This window comes from Panthera uncia (genome assembly GCF_023721935.1).
Source record: "Panthera uncia isolate 11264 chromosome B2 unlocalized genomic scaffold, Puncia_PCG_1.0 HiC_scaffold_24, whole genome shotgun sequence".
In the NCBI taxonomy this organism is placed as follows: Eukaryota; Metazoa; Chordata; class Mammalia; order Carnivora; family Felidae; genus Panthera; species Panthera uncia.
Window position 1 is genome coordinate 92,786,728 of NW_026057580.1, and position 22,211 is coordinate 92,808,938.

At 49.0% G+C, this 22,211-nt stretch overlaps 1 protein-coding gene across 1 annotated transcript; it reads left to right on the forward strand.

Annotated features, from left to right (window-relative positions):
- Positions 1-7,635: 7,635 nt before the first annotated feature.
- Positions 7,636-20,832, forward strand: TNFAIP3 (TNF alpha induced protein 3). The gene is made up of 8 exons (XM_049654440.1): positions 7,636-8,840; positions 12,114-12,304; positions 12,996-13,143; positions 13,311-13,481; positions 14,292-14,472; positions 15,627-16,540; positions 17,205-17,386; positions 18,628-20,832. The coding sequence occupies exons 1-8, from the start codon at positions 8,432-8,434 to the stop codon at positions 18,910-18,912; spliced, it is 2,481 nt and encodes an 826-aa protein (XP_049510397.1). The 5' UTR covers positions 7,636-8,431; the 3' UTR covers positions 18,913-20,832.
- The last annotated feature ends 1,379 nt before the right edge of the window (positions 20,833-22,211 follow it).

Genomic DNA, 22,211 nt, shown 5'->3' on the forward strand with positions numbered 1-22,211 from the left:
GATATACGCTGTTTTCCTATGATGCCCCTATATACGTAATATTAAAAATTAACAAATGTGTATACATTTTCTTCTGTTAATCTGCCTGCTATCAGTTTATTTCGTAGACCCAGCTCTCGAGTCTCAGAGAGAAGAGGAAGTCTTTCCTTCCCTACACAGAGAGGAAGAAAGAGGAATATGACATCAATAAATGTAGCCCATTGTCAGTGAGTAAAAGAACGGACATGTGTACATGAAGCTGATTCCCCCACCCACTGCATTATTAAGTCCATGGTGTATCTTATAACTGTGGACGCTCAGAATCCTGGAAATATAACAGCTTCTTCTCCAGCCTGCCAAAGTGCTTGGAATTTCCACCATTTAAGCTCTGGGAAGTTCTGGTTTCAACAGGAATGTTTCTCAAGAAGTACAACAAAATAACACATTGCAATCTTTTTTTGAAAATGAACATGTTTTACCTTAGATTAGCCAGTCCCCCCAAAAAGGTGAAAATTGAAAAACTTTTTTTTTAAACATTTATTTATTTCTGAGAGACACAGAGAGACAGAGTATGAGCAGGGGAGGGGCAGAGAGAGAGGGAGACACAGAATTTGAAGCAGGCTCCAGGCTCCGAGCTGTCAGCACAGAGCCCGATGCGGGGCTCGAACTCCCAAACCATGAGATCATGACCTGAGCCAAAGTCAGACGCTTAACCCACTGAGCCACCCAGGCGCCCCCAAAATTTTTTTTATGGTGATGGGGTGCGAAGAGTAGGGGAGGGGTAAAGAGGGAGAGGAGGCAAGACTGGCAAGGAGACAAAATTATGGGCACTCCAAACCTGACTGAGGGAATTCAGGCACAAGTGACGAGAAGAGGGGAGCATCAAAGGCCGGTCTTCACAATGGTTGTACTACTCCAAATAAAAACTAATTTATTTCCATTAACACCCAACTTACTGCTAACCCAACGCAGCATACCATTTGGCTGTAAGCAGCACTCATTTCAGGTCCATCACGGTTCATATCTGGTCCTCAACAGCAGCCTCCACAGAAACAGAAATGAAACCAAGACTTGAATATTTACGCTCATAATGTAAAATAAAACAATTTTTCCAAGTGTTTCAGCCAGGTATCGACAGGAAATTAAACCGAATTCATGGGGGAATGAATTTTCTGATAGGTTTCAGAGTCCAGCATCCCATATTTTCAGGCAAAACGGAATAAGAGAAGCCATTCCTGGCATTAAACGAACTCCCTCCCTTCCCCTGGAAGGTCTTTGTTCCTATTATAAGTGACTCATTGGATTACCTCAGTTAGTCCCGTTAGCATGGTGGGTCTTTGTTTCTTTACTCACCCCCAAATAATACCTACAAAGGATCTGAGGTTCCTACATAAGAAGCAGCGTTTCAGGAGAATCTGGCATTTATGTCATGATGAAATCTATGACATCATCATCGCAGTTCTCCTTGTCATTACAGCCCACAAAGGGCTTCCATTGTCTTTTCAGAATTAGCCTTTGAAAGTGGGAACATCACTCTTCAGTAATCTCGAAGCTCAGCCAAGGGTTATTAAGTTTGAAGCAGGAGGGGTGCCTGGGTGGCTCAGTCGGTTGAGTGTCCAACTTCGGCTCAGGTCATGATCTCACGGTTCATGAGGTCGAGCCCCACATTGGGCTCTGTGCTGACAGCTCAGAGCCTGGAGCCTGCTTCAGATTCTGTCCCCCTCTCTCTCTGCCCCTCCCCCACTCATGTTCTGTCTCTCTCTCTCTCAAAAATAAACATTAAAAAAATTAAAAAAAAAAATTTGCAGCAGGATTCAAAGCTACCCTGCCATACTTACAAAAGGCTAGTTTAAGATATGTTTAATATGGATCTTCCTTTGCAGCAGCAGAGCACGATCCTGGGGAAGAGAGAAGAATGGAACAATAGACACAAAATGTCCGATTTTCGTTTCACACCTGATTGCCAAGCCCTAGAATTCCACACGCTCTCAGAAACACGCATAGCTGTATCTTGATCAAGAAAGGCTCATGAACCACAGTTGTGCTGAGTCAGATTCAGGTTCCCTTGCCAATTGTCATACCTGCCTCTCTCCAATCTGGTTTCTCTTGCTCCCTGTCCCCCGCTATCTTGGGATGCCCATCTTTCTCACAACGTGGCATAAGCATACAGGCTGCAGACACAGTCCTACACACTAACTCCAAGAGGTCACCTGTCCTCACCGTGTGTGATCTGTGACCTACGGACGCTGGCACCGCAGTGAAAACGGCACAGAATTCGAGAATTCTTCAAAACACTCCATATAAGGAAACAGGTTCTTCCCTCCTCTGTGTCCACTGGATGTTAATAACCATACTTTCCCCTTTGCAGAGTTCTATTCGTCTTGATAAAGTCTATCATGGAAACTAAAGTCCCCCGCAAGGCTTTGGGGCACTCAAACTTTGGGTTTCACTTCATTCCACCGATCTCTCCAAATTTTATATCACTTTTCTTCTACCCTTTCCTTCTAACTTACCTCCAAGAAAAATTCCTATTGGTTTTGCCCACATGCCAAGTGTTAGAAAGGAAAACGTGTATGGCCAAAGCCCTGACTTTGAAGACAGAAAGGACAGTACACACGGGGGGAGGGCAGGCCTGAGTAACAGTCCTCAACAGAGACGGTCGCTTCACCAGAACGGACACAGCAAAACTGAGTGCTGCAGGCCCCTCCTGCACCTGACCGCTATTACCTCGTCACAAATCCCGGCAGGCAGGGTGGCACGGTAGCTTCCCTGGGACGCTCGGAAGCGGCAGATACGGTCATGGTCTTTCAGGCTTGTTACTCCTGCTATTGTATTACCAGCTCATCAAACCAGGCAGTAGACACGGACCCAGAAAGGCACAATGGCAGCTCCAGGAGGGGGTCGGGGGCCCGAGCCAGACAGACATGAGACAGAGCGGGCACGCTCTGTTTCCGAAGGAGCCCAAAGGGAGAGTGGTCAGAGGGCTGAGGATGGTCGTTCACGTACACCATCTCTTATCATCTCACCTAGCCCAGGAGGTTTCCTGAGGATGAACCAAGGCCTGTCTGGCTCCCAAGCTCACATTCTGCCACTGCCCAGTGTCCCCAGTCTGACTAAGTGACTGCCAGGTGTTTGTGAGGCTGGGGCCCAGGGTAGAAACAGGGGCCTTGGGATTTCAAGTCTGGGAGATCTTTTCTGAGAGTCATAGTTAAGACTTAACAGCGTGTACCTTGGAGTAAACAGGCCCAGTCCCAATCGCCGCTCTGCCACTGGCTGAGTGGTAGTAGAAGTGTAGACTTCAGGCGAATGGCTCAAGCTGCTTACACTTCAGCTCCCGCAGCTTCAAAGTGGAGCTGTTGTGAGGTTTCAATGGCAGAGTGCACTTTAAACACCCAGCCTGGACGGTGACACATAGTAAGGACTTCCTAAACATTATCATACTCACTATCCATTGTTTGAGAGTCGGCAGCTGAAAACATTTGTGAATGAGGAGTTCATGCCAGGAAGTGTAAGAAGAAACACCCAGGAGGTCTGGAGTTGTCAAAAGTCCCGGGCATCCGTTTCAAATGGCCAGGACCACCAGCCTTGGAAACTTGGCCCCCATTGACTCTCTATTCTAAGTTTCCCTTTGGCAAAAAAGTGCCACCTTCGACCCAGTCCCCATTCTAGTCTCTGCAGGTCCCTACTGGAGACGGAAGCATATTTTTCTAATTCCAAAACTGGGATATATGGCCTGACAAGTATAGTTACGTCTGGAAGGGGACAAGGCACAGAATATCTCAGTCTGGTTGTAGTTTAGCTATTCTAGGAAATGGGTCAAGGGGGACCCCCAGGCAGTAAAAGTGCCTAACCCCTCCCCCTCCACAATGCATGCACCTCGACGGTCCAGGTGGCTGACACCTATTCCCACAAGACATCGTTTGGGTAAAGACGGTAAGTTACCCCACTATTTAATAAGGGCTGGGGGTGGGTAAAAAAAAGTATTGCCAGCTGTCGGCACCTTGGCATGAACTAATTGCCAGGATCTAAAAAGACTCCTAATAAGGTCTCACGGGGACGTGGCAAGGATAGTAATGGACTAGAAGTGATCTCTAAACTGCAATCCTACCTGAACGTTGGCATCACCTGGGCACCGGTGTGCAGAACTGAAGAAGGGGCAATTAAGTGCAGGACAGGGTTGATAGTTGCTCTGATTCGTAACGTCACCTAAGGTTGGTTTTGCCCCTGCAAATGTCAAGGCTCTGGGGCCTCAGGAGTCACTTCAGACCTGCATGCCACCAGCGCGGGGTCCGGGTGGCAGGAACGCTGGCGTGGGGACCGAGGGCCGTGACCGCTTCTTGTTCTCGAAATCCCCGCCGGGGCCCAGAGTACGGCGCTCCCCTACGAGCTCATCACGTGCACAGCCCCGGCGTTTCAAACCCGGCCCGAAGCCTGCGGTCCCGGACGCCGGGGTGGTTTTTAGGGTTTTCTTTCTTTATTATTTCCCTTCTTGTTCTCCACAGTTGGTGACTTTCTGCAGAAAAACGGCTGAGAAAAAAAGAACCTATTTCATTTCCAGTTCCCATCACCGCGATTTCCACATGGATGTGACGTGAGCCAGCTTCCGAAATGCCCAGGTGACTCACGCGGGGACACCCGGGGGCGGGGCGCAGGAGTTTCTCGCGCGGAGGGCGGGACGGGGCGGGGCGGAGCGGGGCGGGGCGGGGCGCCGCTCGCCTCCTGCGCCAGCTGCCCCTCCAGCGCGTCCCGCGCCCTCTGCGCGCCCTGCGCCCCCTGGCGGCCGGCGACCCGCGGCTCTCGGCGCCGGGCCCGGCGTCACGTGACTGGAAAGTCCCTGGGTGGAAATCCCCCCCGACCCTCCGCCGGCGGTAAAACAGAAAGGGAAAAAGAGAACTGGCAGTCTGCAGACTTCGCAGCGGGCCAAGTGCAGGGAGCTCGGAGCCCGCGGGGGCGGAGCGGTGACAGCAGCCGCCGGGAGAAGTGCGGCGGCGGTGGCGGCGGCAGCCGTCTTGATCACACCCCCGGCCGGCCCGGCCAGCGAGCGAGCGAGCGCCTGGCTCCGGCGTCCATGGGGCGCCTCCTCCGCGCCGCATCGATCCCGGCCCACCGCGCGCGCCGGTCCTGACCTGGACTTGGGACTTTGGAAGAGGATCGCGCGGCCGGGACAGGTAACCGCCGCGTCCCCGTGCCGTCTGCCCAGCGGCTCCGCGGGGCCAGGGCTGCGGGTGCGGAATTGGCAGCGTCTCGCGGGCTGGCCTCGTCTAGCTGGCGTGGGCTTTGCGGCGGTGCTGGAGGGGAGTTTGTTGGCCGTATGTGCCCATTGTAGCTCTTGAAATGCTAGGAGTTGAGGTCGCCGCGCCAGATGTTGGGGTGACAGCTCTGGATTCTTCCAGCCAACCGGCCCTTTTACATGCTGCAAAAAAACTTACGCTGCAGCGGACTGGTGGAGAATCGCCTCCGGACTGCTAGGTCGGTGGTCGTTGGTGCTTTGCTCCTTTTCGTGCCTTTCTTTATTTTTAAGTCAAGCTCTGCATGCTTTTGGACACGTAGACCTTGCAGAACCGCTGTGGCTTCTTGGCAGATTGTGCAAACCCAGCCCACCGCCGGGTGGGGTGTCGCAGAGGCAACTGAACCGGGCGGGGGTGGGGGACTCAGCCAGCCTGCCTGTCCAGGGACAGCTTGCAGAGACACTCCAAGTTAAGTGCAAGGAGGTGGGTGGGGTCGAGGGACAGGCGTTCATCTTTTTCTGTTGGAAGCAGCGTTAAGACCAGTGTGCGCGTTGGCCTGCTTTTCGGGTGCTCCTCCTCCGGTTCACAGTGTTCTGCGGGCCCCTGCCCCAGCCCCTACCCCACAGTCAGACAGTCTTTGTCAGCCCGGGTCGTCCCACATCCTGCCACCTGGCCTCTCAGGAAAGCAGTGGTATTAAGTAAGGAAGGAGCTCAGCTCTTTTGAGACCGCTTTGTTTTCAGTTCTCCCTGTCTCTGATCTTCTTTCCTTGGAAAGCTGGTCTGGTCTAGTGTCTGGGGGCAGCATTTGGAGAGAACCATTGTTCATGAAACAGCTCTCTCTGGACCACAGCGCTAGTGTCCCCAGTGACTGAACAGCCAGTTAGTTACTGCCCCCTTCTCGCTGTCTAAGGTGCTTCTTTGATTTTTACAATTCCTCGTGCAATGTTTGAAGTGTCTGCGGGATACTTTTCCTGAAATTCGGGTGAGGCATTTGTGGATAAAAAGCCAGTGAGGTAACCAACGTAAAAGTAATGTTAAGGGTAACAGCGTACATCTTGACCTGGAAGGGCATGGCAATCATAGGTGAGGAGAATCTATTCCTTAATCTTAAATGTGGAGAAGTCCAAGAACGGGGAGCTTGGGCTGTGCGTCTTGATTCTTTTAAGGAGGCACTTCTGCACACTGTGCAAGGCTAAGCCTATGAATGAGATGACCTTGAGCCATCCAGTATTGACATTTGCATGTCTTGCATATGGTTTACAGCCCTCACTAATTAAGGTCTTTGCTGAAAGATTTTTAAGTCAGAAGAGAATAATAGAAGACCCAGAAAAACAAAAAGGCAGCACTTAGCTTGTTTCAAATCTTTTCCCTTCCCGCCTCTTCCCCTCTGAGAGCAGCAGGCGCTTGTGGGAACACCTTGCGTTGTGGGAATAGCGAGGGGCAGGTGTTGGAAGTGGTGGCATCTGGGCAGAGCTCTCTGCGCTGGATGGTGTGGAACCTGAGGGGGACCTGTGCTTCTGTTGCCTTGGCTGCAGACCGAGTATAGGGTCAACTTTGATTTTTTAGCCCCAGCATCAAGCATGGCACTCGACCTTCAGTAGGTGGTCAGGCAGTGCTTCTTGAGTGATGAACAGATGAATGAGTGACACTGCGAGACTTTTGCCGTGCCACAAAGCAGAAATGTGTGTAATGTTTCTGTCCCTTCATTGTGCTTGGGGTCCTGTTATAATTTTGCTCATTTCCACCTTCAGAGAATGTCTGACGTCAAAGAACAGGTTACCAGCTGACCCAGAGAGTGACGTCTCCCAGGCCTCACTGGCAATCAGGATAGGAATCCTTGTCCAAAGCGATCACCAGAAAACTCCTCGGAAGCAACGTCAGGGTCATCTAGTCCAACCTCTCTACCTTGAGCCACAAGAATTTAAACCACTTTATCAATGGCTTTAAGAGAGCGAAGTCCCACCTAGGAGTGGCTTCCCTAAAATCTAGGTTTCTTCTCACTCGTAGATAGGTTTAAGGTCTTTCTCAACTAAAAGCTTGCCTAGTTAAATACACATACTATGATACAGGAGTGAGATTAACAATTCCCATGAAACTTCCTAGAGAATATCTTCATGCTTTAAACCCATCTTTGTCTCATCTTGGAAACCCAGATATATTGTGAGGCACCCTCCGGAGGCTTAGGAATGAGAACTGGGTTTCTACACAGCCACACACTGCAAAGATCCCACGTTGTACCAATTCACAACATCCCATGCCGTTGGCGTGGGTTGTAGATGCTGGGGTTTGCCCCGTCTTCTTTCATTTGTCCTGAGTGTCCCCCTGGCTGAAACATCATTCCTTATCTGCTTCCAGACTTTCATTTCTTTCTACCAGAAAGAAAGAATGCTTAAAGATTTCACGGCGAAGAGGGGGGGGGGGGGGGGGGGGGGGGGTGTATTATCCAAGTGTTGGTTGATCATAAATCTGGTTGGCAGTTGAAATGATTGAGCTCTAATGCCTGCTCTTGGAAGTGTGAAATTTCTTCTTCTGTTATTGTTATTTTTCTGTTTCTTATTCTGATCTTGTAAAGTTCAGTGGAGAGGTTCTGAAAGATTGCTTATTGTCTGGTCTTAAAACTGCAAAGCATCTTACTGGAAATAGGCTTTTTTCGTTGGTTATAACATACTCAATTTTAACTCTCTATAAATTTTAGAATACATTTTAGAAATAAGCTCTTTATAAATATTTCACCTTGGGGCTAAAGGGGGAATCAGCAGCCTATGTGACAGCATAATATTTCAAGATTTCTCACAAAACATTTACTTTCCAGTATAGGGAGGGAGGGCTGACGAGATGAATCAAGGCTTTGCCTAAGAGCAAGGGGAGTGGTCATAGGGGAGGAGCCACGGACTTGTCAGGACTACCTTGTGCCTGGCACTGGCATTCAGGGCTCCTGAGATCCAGTGGCTGTGTCAGAGTAGCGTCAGAATGAGATGGGGACTTGTTGGTTATGAGGTACAGTACCTGTCGCTGACAGATGGGCTTGGCTCCCTGACAAACGTTACTGAAAACACGGGTTATTCCCCTCCTCCTCAGTACCCACTCTCCGCCTTCCTTCTCTTGTTTAGACTAATCTGTAAAAGTGATGTAACTTAAAACAGTCCAGTGTGAGTTCATCTTGGGGGCCAGCTAGTATCCTGGGACTAGAGGTGGCTAAGATCTTTTGCCTACAGATCAGGGTAATGACCAGATCAAACACAGGGGTTTCCTGCCGCCAGCTATATAGGAGCGGTATCGAAGTTGGACTCATGGAATGGGTTTTGTGCCCCCCTCTTCTTCAGGTGTTGCAGAGCACCATGGCTGAACAACTCCTTCCCCAGGCTTTGTATCTGAGCAACATGCGGAAAGCTGTGAAGATACGAGAGAGAACTCCAGAAGATATATTTAAGCCTACCAACGGGATCATTCACCATTTCAAATCCATGCACCGGTACACGCTGGAAATGTTCAGAACTTGCCAGTTTTGTCCCCAGTTTCGGGAGATCATCCACAAAGCGCTCATTGACAGAACCATCCAGGCCTCCCTCGAAAGCCAGAAGAAGCTGAACTGGTGTCGAGAAGTCAGGAAGCTGGTGGCCCTGAAAACGAACGGTAAGCTTGGTCTCGGGGCTGGCCGCCACGGTGCCGGCAGAATTCGTCAAATTCTGGTCGCACTAGCCCAGACGCGAGTCTCTTGAGACCGTGGATGCTTCGGTGTAGAAACTCTATGATAGGCATGTGATGAAAGCAAGCTTCCTTTGCCACTATTTTTGTTAAGGCTACTCTGTAGTTGTGTGTCTTAGACAGCAGAGGCACTGAGGCTCAAGGAATGCATTTCTAAACACCATGCCTCCCATTAGATGACTTCCGTATCTAATTGCTGGGGCTGTCTGTTTAGTCCTTTGTAAAATACCCTTCCCTGGCCAGTAGTGGAAACCTTAAAAGGTTTTTAGTTCAAAAGGAAAGCATGGTGTGAAAACTAGTATTACTGTTGGTATTTCCCACTCCCATTAGAGGATGCTTGTGATAATGACCTTACACTTCTTGAATTGATTGCATGTGTGGCTTAACCAGTGAATGGCTGTTGAGGACAAAAGGGGCCCCTTGTTGTCAGCTCTGCTCTTACCTCGGTTCTGTTAGTTTTGGTCCCATGATATGAGATAGAAAGGTACTTGAGCTTTTTGGCACAGACTTTAGACCTCTACTTTATTATTTTTAGGGATTCCTAGTTCTGAATTTCTTTGCTGTCTGTGTCTGCCCAATGGCCCTTTACCACGAGTAGCTGTTTCCTGTTCTAAGCTTTATTGTTTTGTATTTTGATTACTTCCTTTGAGCAAGAGTAGGTATATCATGGAAACATCCAAGCGTACTGTTTTATGCAGATGCAAAATCCTGCATTAGCATATAGCTAATTATCACAAGAAGCAAATAGACTGTTCACGATCGATGAAACGCTCATAGTCTAAGTGAGGACAGGAATCTTAGGTTCTTACATCCACAACAGTCCTTCGTTAAGACCACCTCAATCCAAATAATACATCCAAGCAGAGGAGATCCTTGTTGACAAGGAGACGATAAGAGTATTAAGTTAATTAACTTAGCTGGTACACTATCTTTGGCTGTTTTGGAGTTGGGTAAGTGGAGTGATTGGAGATACGTATTTTGCTGTGTCCTGGGTGGTCTTGTGCGTTACTTCAACATGTTGTCTCTACTTTTGAAGCACAGGTTCTTGGGATTAAAGGTAGAATGAAAACTGGGAATAGGTAGGGTTTACATTGTTCTTGGCCTTAAATCAAGTGATGCATAGAAGTGGGTAATTATGTTAAGTCATCCTCAAGGGGTTTATATTCCTGACAGTTTGTGGTTTTAACTCTCTCCCATTTTTGTTACCAAAAAAGCGACACCATGAACTTTGGGAGAGTTGGAAACAGAGAGATTCTGCCAAATTAGTAATGTGGTAGGAAGAGGAAAACCATCTTATCATTAACAGAGTTAACTGACATTTTAGGTTGAAATTCTCCTTAAGAAAAAAAAAAAAAAAACAACGATGTATATAAATAGTAAACACTTGTCTTGCAAAGATAGGTCATTTAAGCCAGTAAGGGTTCATGCTACAAATAAAGCTGCAAAGGCAAGTGCATTTTGATACCATTTGCTGGGCAATAGGGATTTGGGGGCCCAGATCCTTTTATTTCCCCAGGTTCAAGAAAATGCCTTAAAATTCTGGAAAAGGAAGAAAAGATATTTAGGGGAGGGGGAAAAACAAATTTTCACTCCGGTTTTTATTAGCACCTTTAAAAAAAAAAAAAAAAAAAAAAAAAAAACAACAACCACCTTCCCCCTCTAGGTGGGTTCTACAGAGTGAATGGTCTGTTTGGGGAGGGGGTGATTCACAAGTTTGCATTTGAGGATATGAGACTGTGGCGAATGAGGAAGGGAGTAGGTGGCATAAAATTGAAACTTCATGTGAAAAATTCCAGCGTCTATTGGCTACAGCTATTTCACTTGTATAATGAATAGCCTTATTCCAGCTCACCCTGGCCACGCCCACTTGGAAAGTCCAGGGTGCGCTTCACAGTTTAAATGTCTGCGCACCAGAACAAAAAGTACAATAGCTGTTGCTCAATTGCTAGTCAAATAACTTGGCGCTGGGGAATTCCTGATGTTACTTAGGGAATTTTGTACTGGTGCCTCTCAATAAAGAACTGAAAGTAAGGCCGAGAAGAAGAAGAAGAAAAAAAAAAAAGCCTTATCTTTGCTCTAGATTTTGCAAAGGGGAAATTTCAACAGAATGCAGTCGTTGCCACACTTCTGCCAAGACAAAGGACTGTGCGATCTTTTTTTTGCTCGTGTGTCTCAATATTTTATTTAGCTAGTCTTTGTGTGTAAATTGCAGGGATGCTGGCTGTGGAGATGTGTATGTGAGGGGTTTTCTTTGGTGTTCTGTTTTGGTTTTTTTACAGTTTGACTATAATTAAAATCTGATAAAAAAAAAAAAAAAGATTTCAGAAGCTTTTATAGCCCTACTTGGGGAGTAATGTAAGAAAACAAGTGAACTTTTCTCGATAAAAACAACTGTGCGCTTGCCAACAGAGAGTTAAGGAGTTAACTTTTTTGGTATTGCACATTCCCCCCAAACGTTTATTGTTTGGAGGTTGGGGAAAAAGGCAGTCTCTTGAATCGTGGGTTTTCATCTGTGAAAGTAACAAATTAATGGAATAAAGTTAGACCTGTCTTTTTCTCAGAATGCTCAAAGGCAGGCTGGCGGTAGGTAATTCGAGAGTCTCAATCCCACTGTATAAACCAGGAGAGGAAACTCCCAGGCCCCAAAGTCTTCAGCGGAATGGTCAAGTCATTTACCACTGAGTCATAGCCAGACCGTCCCTGTCTAGTGAAGGGAGCCAGGCCAGCTTCCTGGTTCGTGCGTATGACCCCGTGTGCTCTCTCTAGAGCCAGCGAGTAACAGCGCTAGTGTCTTAGCCAAAACATCAAGGAATGCTAGAAACGGACGGGCTTTAGAGATTATAATCCAGTGATCTCGATTCACGAAGAGAAAAAATACTCAGAAGCTGGGGAATTTCCCCCAAGGTCACACCAAAATCAGTCAGTTAGGGCAGAGCTAGGCTAGAACCAAGGTCCCCTGATAATCAGTCACTGGCTCCTTTGCTCTGCTGGCATCAGTCGTTAAGAATAAGAGTGAAAAGGATGGTTGTTTCCTTAAAGCTGTCATTAGCTTGTGAAGTGTTCTCAGTGTGTCCTTTGACTAAGAAATTAAGCCATTTGCATTTCTCTCACGCCTTATCATTCAGTGCCCTGCGCCAGCCAGGGCGAGTGCATCCTGAAAACCTTTGCTGGGTCTTTGATGTGTGCTGCTTCTGTCCTCAGGTGATGGCAACTGCCTCATGCACGCTGCTTCCCAGTACATGTGGGGCGTTCAGGACACAGACTTGGTCCTGAGGAAGGCACTCTTCAGCACTCTCAAGGAGACAGATACGCGCAACTTTAAATTCCGCTGGCAGCTGGAGTCTCTTAAGTCTCAGGAGTTTGTGGAAACGGGGCTTTGCTACGACACTCGGGTATGTTTTGCTCCCCTGTTCAGTATCTGTTGATAGAGCTCCTTGGTGGGCAGGGGTTCCCCAGGCGAGCCCCCTGCTCTCAAGGAGCTTATGATTTACAAGGTCACATGCACTGGGCTAGGCAAAGCGTAGTCAGTGGAAAACACCAGAAACCTCCTATGGGATGAACCTGAGGCTGTTGCCACCTCAGGGGAGGCTTCCAGGCAGCAGATTCCCAGCTGTGGCGTCTCTTCCTTTCAGCAGAAGGGCTTCTGTTCCTGGCCTTGCCTGTGGTGTTTCGGTTGCTTTCCAATCTGACTGGCCCTTTGTATGCTTTACTGAGCCTGCCATTCCAGTTCAAACGTGGGCCTCACTGTTCTCAGTCACAGGCCTGGAATTTCTGTGTGCGTTTGGGTAAGGGGCTTTGGTGCTATGCCTCATGAGGGATTTTTTTTTTTTTTTTTTTTTTTTTTTTTGAGAACAGGTGCTGTCCCCATCCTCCCCCACTTTTTAAGTTTGCCTTCTAGTGGAAAAAATAAAGGAAGAACACCAAAATGGGGAAAAAAGGGTGATCATTTGAATGATGGTTTCCAGAAAGGGGAAAAGTAAGCTGAGTTACATAAATGAATCAGTAGAGAGCGAAGTCGACTGAGTTTTTAACGCTGAGAACATTCACTCAATCGTGATTTTTCCCTTTACCCCTTCTCCTTAGAATTGGACCGATGAGTGGGACAGCCTCGTCAAAATGGCATCCACAGACACACCCATGGCCCGAGGTGGACTTCAGTATAACTCACTGGAAGAAATACACATCTTTGTCCTTTGCAACATACTCAGAAGGCCAATCATTGTCATTTCAGGTGAGATGCCTGTAGATTGCTTATTTGTGTTCAAGTGCCGTTCGGCTCTAATGCTTTAGCTCTTAGGAAACACCCATGCTACCTAAGTCATAGGCAACAGCAGCTGAAGAGAATTGGGTGAAAATCACCAGCGGGCCTTATTTATCTCTTTCTCTTTCCCTGCACAGACAAAATGCTGAGAAGTCTGGAATCGGGTTCCAATTTCGCCCCTTTGAAGGTGGGCGGGATTTACCTGCCTCTCCACTGGCCGGCCCAAGAATGCTACCGATACCCCATCATTCTCGGCTACGACAGCCAGCACTTTGTACCCCTGGTGACCCTGAAGGACAGCGGACCTGGTGAGAAAACTGCGCGTGAATCCACACTTGTAACTACTGGTCGATACTGGGACACCCTGTTCCCACTGAACACCAGGCTCTTTGGGCCCCATTACAATCGCGTCATTTACGGTTATTACTTTTACTTGGATACGGTGTTCCGTTAGGGGCCTGATTAGCACCAGTACTGCAATAGCGGTAATCGTAACCCCCACTGTCATTGTTTATGGTGTGGCAGTACTTTCAAGTAGGAGATAGAAGCATCACATTGCTGCTGCCATTGACACATGACAAAGTAAGGCACAGAGCCCTGGCATGGTGCAGGTAAAGGTCTGTCAGGTTAGCTATTATTATAATAGCTTGAAGAGCCAGTGAAGCGGCAGTGTGCTAAGTGCTTTAGGGACATTATTTTTATTTCATTTCATCCACAGCGTCCTTATGGGCCGCAAGCATTGGTGGCCTTGTTTTTATAGATGAGACCCTTGAAGCTCAGAGCGGTTCAGTAACTTGCCTTCTGTCACAGACGATCGAAACTCGGATCAGTCCGATTCTAAATTCTGGGATTTAACCAGTGAGATCCACTGCCTCCAGGCTGCTTGGTATTTCCTGAGCTTCCTGAAGAAAGCAGTGGATGTTAGAGTTTAGTACAGTTTGCTCCACCAGCTGAGTTTGATAATACTTTTCCGTTCTTTAATTGTATCCTTTTTGTGTTTTCAGAATTTAATCGTTACATCCGCAATCGTTACGTCCGCGAGGCCTCACACATAATCTCATGTAGTGGAATCACATGTTGCTGACATGTTATTTTGTTTCCCGCCCCCCCTCCCCCAGAAATCCGAGCTGTTCCACTTGTTAACAGAGAGCGAGGAAGATTTGAAGACTTAAAAGTTCACTTTTTGACCGATCCTGAAAACGACATGAAGGAAAAGCTCTTGAAAGAGTACTTGATGGTGATCGAAATCCCCGTCCAAGGCTGGGACCACGGCACCACCCATTTGATCAATGCTGCAAAGTAAGAGTTTACTCTTAGCTCTCTTCCTCTGTCATCCTCAGCTGTTTGTACGACAGCCACGTAAGCTGAGGCCACCCCCGAGCTCCACAGTAAAGCTATTTGAAGCCAGTTTCCTCCAATGTGAAACAAATCCAGAGTTGTGTACATGAATCAGAGAGGGTGACCGGAGGCAGTCCTAACTTTGGTTTCACGTGAGAACAAGTACTTTATCCATAGCGATTTTCCTGCATATCTGGATGCTGACGGTCAGCACTGTGGCTTTTAAGTATATTAAACCAACGATAGTTTTGTTTTGTTTCGTTGAATGGCCCTAGCAGTGGGCCAGCAAGTGAAAATCCTTGGGAACAAAAGCCTTTTTCTCTTGGCTTCTCGGTCAGGACAGACACATCAGACACAGACTGGGTTGTAGATTGGGTTTCTACGGCGGCCATAGGATTGTGCCAACTTGGAAGGTGGAGGAGAGACTCAGAGTGCACATTGTGCACGTATCCAGACCTTAAACACTGGGCTTTATGTTAGAGGGATGCCCATTTCTTAGGACTTGAAATGTACAAGAGAGGACCATGAAGGCCTATGAGCATCAGTTTCTTCCAGTGGAGATGAACAAATCACAGATGATCAGAAGTCAGTGGACAGTGCCCCGTGGGCGTGTCTTCCGCTCCTCGACTGAGACTAGCAGTTCATGCTGATAGAGACCGGGCACAAGTTTAAGATTAATAACGGCAAAACACGGGACACAAAGTCCCAGAGTAGTTTGAACTAGAGAGTAGCCTAGTCCCAAATGAATGCCCTGAGTCATGTCTTACCAGAAATTGGATCTCTGAGGAGTTAAAAGGTAAAAGTGACTTTTTAAGAGAGGACCAGAGTGATTAGGTATAGAGGCAGCCCCAGAATAGCCCTTTCTTTGGAATTAGCTGTCACTTGGGGTGCCGCGAGATTGATTAAGTAAGACCGTGGTTCCTGAAATAATGAAGCCTTCTTAGCGGTATAGGACTGTGCTAGGAGTGCAAACCCTTTATCATAGGCCTGCTTTTCAGTGAACGATTATCAAGTTACTGCCATAAGCCACATGCTAAAAGTTTTGCCCTGTGAGCTAATGATGTGAAGTCGTGTGTGTGGCCACGTGGTCTCATATATCGCCTTTTGGTCTTTAGGCTGGATGAAGCTAACTTACCAAAAGAAATAAACTTGGTAGATGATTACTTTGAACTCGTCCAGCACGAGTACAAGAAGTGGCAGGAGAACAGTGAGCAAGAGCGGAGAGAGGCGCATGCTCAGAACCCTTTGGAACCTTCCGTGCCTCAGCTCTCCCTCATGGACGTAAAATGTGAAACGCCCAACTGTCCTTTCTTCATGTCCGTGAACACCCAGCCTTTGTGCCACGAGTGCTCCGAAAGGCGGCAAAACAACCACACTAAGTCCTCAAAGCTGCACTCCAAGCTGGGCCCCGAGGGGCTCCCAGGCATGGCGGCAGGGGCCTCGCGGGGTGAGGCCTACGAGCCCGTGGGCTGGAGCCCCGAGGAGCCGACCGGGGGGCCTCATTCGGCCCCTCCGACGGCGCCCAGCCTTTTCCTGTTCAGCGAGACCACCGCCATGAAATGCAGGAGCCCTGGCTGCCCTTTCACGCTGAATGTGCAGCACAATGGATTCTGTGAGCGGTGCCACCAGGCCCGGCAGCTTAACGCGGGCCACACCTCGGACAGCATGAGGCACTTAGACCCCGGGAAGTGCCGAGCCTGCCTGCAGGATGTCACCAGGACGTTTAATGGGATCTGCAGTACTTGCTTCAAAAGGACTACGGCGGAGCCCTCCTCGGGCCTCAGCTCCAGCGTCCCTCCTTCCTGTCACCAGAGGTCCAAGTCGGACCCCTCGCAGCTCATCCAGAGTCTCTCCCCACACTCTTGCCGCAGAGCCGGGACCGAGGCTCCCTCTGGCTGCCTCTCTCAGGCCCCACGGACTCCAGGGGGAGGGACGAGCAAGTGCAGAAAAGCCGGCTGCATGTATTTCGGGACTCCAGAAAACAAAGGCTTCTGTACGCTGTGTTTCATCGAGTACAGAGAAAACAAACGTGAGTGACATGATCGATTTCCCAACTCCCGTTTCAAAACCCCTGTCTCGAAGCGGTTTAGTTCCTGAGCTTCAAGAAGGCGGCTGCTCTGGGCGATGGGGCCAGGTGCGGCTTGCACAGAGGGACGGTCACCGTGGCTGTGCCAGCCCCACGTGGAGGCGAAAGGCACAGGAAACTACCTTCCAAAACCCTACAGCGCCTCGTAGGTAGCATCCGTAGAATTTGTTTTCGCGAACGAGGCCGTTGAGTGTCTGGCATTTATAAGGTAGAGTTTAACCAAGACTTCTTTGGAGACTTAGATGCAATAGAGAAAACCCAAAATCTGAAGAGCAGTAGCCCGAGAGAGGGAAGTCCCCACCGATGTGCTGAAAATCTAATTTGAAAGAGGGACGGGCAGTTAATGCCTCTGCACAGTAGCTGTGCCTGGCCGGTGCAGCACGTCCAAAAATGAGAGATTTGTACAGTCAAAGATGTGTCAGTAATGGCATTATCATTACTGTCTTTGACTCGGCTGCATTTACAAAAGGCCTCGCTGCATGTACCCCCCCCCACCCCTGCAGGCTGCCCGAATCTGTGTCCAAAACCTGTTTTGTTCCTCTAATGTCAGTGTCTCTCCCTGCCCAGAGACCACCCGTGGCACTGATCAGCACCCCCTGTCTTTTAGATTTCGTCGCCGCCTCCACGAAGGCCAGTCCCACGGCCCCCAGGTTCCAGAATGCCGTCCCCTGCCTGGGGAGGGAATGCGGCACCCTCGGAAGCACCGTGTTCGAAGGGTACTGCCAGAAGTGTTTCATCGAAGCGCAGACCCAGAGATTTCACGAGGCGAAAAGGACTGAAGAGCACCTGGTGAGACATTTTGAGGTCCTCCCCCGTCCCCGCTGGGCCAGCCCTCCTTGCTGCCCCACGGTGACAAGCAGACTTTCCCCCCTGTTTCGGGGAGGAATGGGAGGGAGGCAGGATCACTGTGGCGCCCAGGGTTGGAACTGCAGCAGCGGCTCTTGATTTTCATGGCCGAAGGATACTTTAGAATGCATTTGAAAAGTAAATAGGGGCGCCTGGGTGGCTCAGTCTGTAAAGCGTCCGACTCTTGGTTTCTGCTCAGGTCAGGATCTCACAGTTTCACGAGTTCGAGCCCTGCATTGGGCTCTGCGCTGACAGTGTGGAGCCTGCTTGGGATTCTGTCTCCCCCTCTCTCTCTTTGCCCCTCCCCACTCGGGGCTGTCTCTGTCTCAAAATAAATAAATAAAAGCTTTTAATAGGTAAATAATTAACTGAAAAGTAAATAAAGCCAGCCGTAGATTAAAACCTCATAAAGCCTTCTGGGCGGGCTCCTGGGTGGCTCACTCAGTCTGTTAAGCATCTGGCTTCGGCTCAGGTCATGATCTCACGGTCCGTGAGTTCGAGCCCTGCGTTGGGCTCTGTGCTGACAACTCGGAGCCTGGAGCCTGCTTTGGATTCTGTGGCTCCCCCTCTCTCTCTGCCCCTCCCCCGCTCACACTCGGTCTGTCTCTCTCTCTCTCACAAATAAATAAACATTAAAAAAATTAAAAAAAAAAACCCACTTAAACCTCCTAAAGCCTCCAAAAAGCTAGATGCTGACCAGAGACTTCTTGGGTTTGTAGTCAAAGCACGGGCATCTAAGAGGCTAGCAGGCTTCCTCAAGTAATCCTTTACTACGAGACGGGGAGGAGGCAGAGCGTCCCCGGGCCTCTGCGCAATGGCACCTAAGAAAAGCCAGCTTTGGCTGTCGGATGCCTGTCCTGTTCATAGATGGCAGGGAGTTTAAATAAGGGCAACTTATTATTCACGCAAGCAGAGGTGAGCCGGGCCAGCGTTCGCAGGCCTCCGGGTGAGGCTTGGGGGCTCCACTCGGCCTCCCTGGGGCCAGGCCTGCTTTCGTGGGACCAGGAGGAAGCGTCCACGGACAGCTCCTGTTCCCAGACTGCGTCTGGAACTCTGGTTCCCTGGACCAGGGGGATGCTCTGCGCCCCGTAGAGCTCCTTGCAGAACCCACGCTGTCCACTGAGACTGCCCCGTGCTGTCCCCGAGTAGCGGGACCCACCGTTCCCTCTGTTCTTCCCTCTCAGAGATCGAGCCAGCGCAGAGATGTGCCTCGGACCACACCGAGCGCCTCGAGGCCCAAGTGCGCCCGGGCCTCCTGCAAGAACATCCTGGCCTGCCGCAGCGAGGAGCTCTGCATGGAGTGCCAGCACCTCAGCCAGCGAGCAGGCCCGACGCCGCACCGGGGCGAGCCGGCCCCCGAGGAGCCGCCCAAGCAGCGCTGCCGCGCCCCCGCCTGCGACCACTTCGGCAACGCCAAGTGTAACGGCTACTGCAACGAGTGCTTCCAGTTCAAGCAGCTGTACGGCTGACGGCAGCGGTGGCCCGCCCGGCCGCCGGGGGCCTCGAGCCACTAGCCAGCATGGTGCTATGCCCTAAACGCACTGACGCCGCCGAGGGCCGTCCCCGAGGCAGAGAGCTCCCGGTGGCTTCCAGCCGGGAGGGAAGATAAGCTCTCGGTCGCCGTCGCGGGGAGCGTTCCCAGGCGGCCCTCGAGCGAAGCTAGCGACTGGCGGTGGATGGTGTCGGTCCGGCCCAGAGCTCGTCCTCACCTGCCACGCGGAAGGCCGGGAGCCGCGTGGCCTCGGGATGCGTGGCAGGACCGCTCTGTCGTCCCGGGCTGGCCGGGGAACCCGGAGCCCTTCCTCTCGGCCAGCCCCGCGTCGGCCTCGCTCACAGACGTGAAGCCGAAGCCCCACGGCCCGCGGGCCCTCTGCCCGACGCCCGGGAAGCTCAGGGAGAGTGGACATATTCAGAGAGTCAGTAGTTAGTGGTTTTTCCCCACCTGCCTGGCTCCTTGCCCACGGACACGGCAGAAGCAGAAGCATCCACAGACTGATTCTGAGGCTGCTGCGACCGAACACGTTCACACTGAAAAGCAAACCAGCTGCTCTTTACAGTATGCACCTTGGAAAAATCCAGTTATTTCCATAGGGGGAAGACGTGTGACTCTCTTGGTTATCACCGTCTTCCCTTCGAAGTTAGGGTGAGGTGTGCATCAAAGTGTGTACATGTATAATGTGCCCTTATATTACATATGAGGGATTTTTTTCTTATTACGGTGAAATGCTGCCCTAGAGATTTAAGTAGGAAGACTGAATAATAACCTATTTTCTGGTTGTTGTCAGGGGCATCGTCTGTATATAGCTTGCGTGAATTTAACCAGCTGCCTTGTTAAAGTGAGCTCCCTGTTGTGTTTACGTAAGTCACTTTATTTATTTTATTGCAAATTTCAAGATTATTTAAATGAAGACGTTTCTTCTGCCTGGGGAAAACGCTTGCTGTAGTGTCTTCTTGAAATTACATAGGCATAGTGGTTCGTGTCACCGGCACTGGCACAAGTCCCTGACTGCGTTGGGGATTTGGCCTCTTCGATGCACTTTGGTTTGCCTTCCCTAAGAAAGAAGGAATTGCATCAAAGGTTAATTCATTAAAAGCTCATGCTTCTTAATGAAGCTTTCGGTCAGAGCCACTTCTCAGCCATATGATAAGAAACAGTAGAGACATGCCTCTGAGTATCCTACCTCCTTAGAGATAAGATTAGGAAGGAACAGGGATGAGATTGGAGAAGGTCACGGGGAAGGTGTGGCCTTTAATGATGGTTTTATTTGCTATGCTAACGCTATGTCCCCAGGTGCTGGCAGTGACCTCACATCCAGTGGCCCCTTAGCATTGGGACAGCAAAACCCTGTGACCATGAGCTTAAGGAAATTTCTTTCTGTCCTCAGCCTGCAGTTTCTTGTTATGCTTTGTATTATTGTCATACTTGTTCTAGACAAAACAGGGAAACACATTGTTCCCAGAGGTAAAGGCTGCCTTTTTTTTTTTTTTTTTTTTTTTTTTTTGGTCTGCAACTTACAATCTGAAAATATTAGCCGTCTATAACTCTACGTAGCCTTTACATGTGTTATCTGACATGTTTGCCACTTGGGATGCCACCAGCCTCTTTGCTGGACATCAATCTTAATAATTTTTTTCTAAAGATTTTAAATAAACTTCAGTGTTCAGCTAGTTCTTCTACAGTCGGTATTTTAATATTTTGTGTTTATCAATATTTTCATTCTTAATGTGAAAAGATGGAATTATTTATACTTAATATAGAAAGCATTTGAAATTTGCACATTTAGTTGTCCCTAATAGTTGTTTACTCTGTTGGATTTCTTCACGTTTTCCTAAATAAGTGTAACTTTTTACAAAAGTCACTATTAAAAAATAAATTATTTAAGAACAGATTTTAATGTTCTTTGTCTACAAATGATGAAAGAAAGAGACCCAAATATTAAGGCCATGTTTCCCAAACAGCTTCATTTCGAGGTACACGTGGGCAGTGGACACATGTCCCACTCCTGGGTAGTAAGAGAACTTTGTGAACGTTGTTAACCGCATGAGAGTAGAGCATCCTTCCACAGTGAGGACCCTAAGGCTCGGACGGGAGTGGGAGGGGTCCACCTGTGCCTGTTCCCAGGAGACGTTAGGTTCCTGTGCTCCTCTAAAGGTTCCTGCCCTTGGCCTTAATGCAGTGCATAAAAGGAAAGCAAGAGAGGGGAGCACAGAGAGAGACGGGAAAGACAGAGAAAGAGGAGGGAGGAGGGAAGCCTGGTATAAGATCTTCTCCTGGGTCCAAACTTGGAAGAGATGACCTGTGGCTGTGGTGGCCGCAAGGACTGGCAGGACCAGAGCCTCAGGAAGTTGTAAAATGACACATTCTTCCACCCAGTGCAAACATATCCGCAGAAGATTAATTCAAGAGGACTGCAGCTCCCAGAATCTACTTTTTTAAAGCTCCCCAGGAGATTCTGATCATCAGCCAGATTTCAGAACTGTGCTTTGAACAAAATCATTTATGATCTTTTTTTAAACTTATTGTGGGAGGGGCGCCTGGGTGGCTCAGTGGGTTGAGCATCAGACTTCAACTCAGGTCACGATCTCACGGCTTGTGGGTTCAGGCCCCTCATTGAGCTCTGTGCTGACAGCTCAGAGCCCGAAGCCTGCTTCGGATTCTGTGTCTCCCTCTCTCTCTGTCCCTCCCCCGCTCATGTTCTGTCTCTCTCTGTCTCTCAAAAAATAAAAAATTAACCTATTGTGGGAAATGTTAACACACAAGAAAGTAAGAGTATAACGAGCCCCCATGTATCCGTCATCTGATTTCAACAGTTACTAACGTTTTGCCAGATTTGTTTTATCTGTCACTCCCTCCTTATTTCTAGATTATTTCAAAGCAAATCCCAGGTGTGTCCTCACACCCACAAGTACATCAGTGTGCATCTGTAATGGATAACTGTTCGTTTTCCACAACCACCATTTTCATACCTACCTAAATTATCTTTAGTGTCATCCAATGCTAAGTATGTATTCTAACTTCTCAGATTGTCCACTTACAGACATAGTCCTACTGCTTTGGATTGCTCCCATTGCTTAAGGCTCTTTTATTCTGGAACATTCCCTTATAATTTTTCATCCTATTACCTTGGGGGCAATTGGGTCGTTTCTGTAGAAGAGCCCACATTCTGGATTTGGCTGAGGCTTTCTTATGGCATCGCTTTCTGGGGGCACCTGGGTGGCTCAGTTGGTTAAGTGTCCAATTTCGGCTCAGGTGATGATCTTGCGGTTC

Excerpts from the sequence above, each read along its gene's own strand:
- TNFAIP3 (XM_049654440.1), top strand. The coding sequence starts at position 8,432 with ATGACCAGATCAAACACAGGGGTTTCCTGCCGCCAGCTATATAGGAGC. Across the intron at positions 13,144-13,310 it reads GCCAATCATTGTCATTTCAG|ACAAAATGCTGAGAAGTCTG; the intron begins GTGAGATGCCTG and ends TTCCCTGCACAG. Across the intron at positions 16,541-17,204 it reads CGAGTACAGAGAAAACAAAC|ATTTCGTCGCCGCCTCCACG; the intron begins GTGAGTGACATG and ends CCTGTCTTTTAG.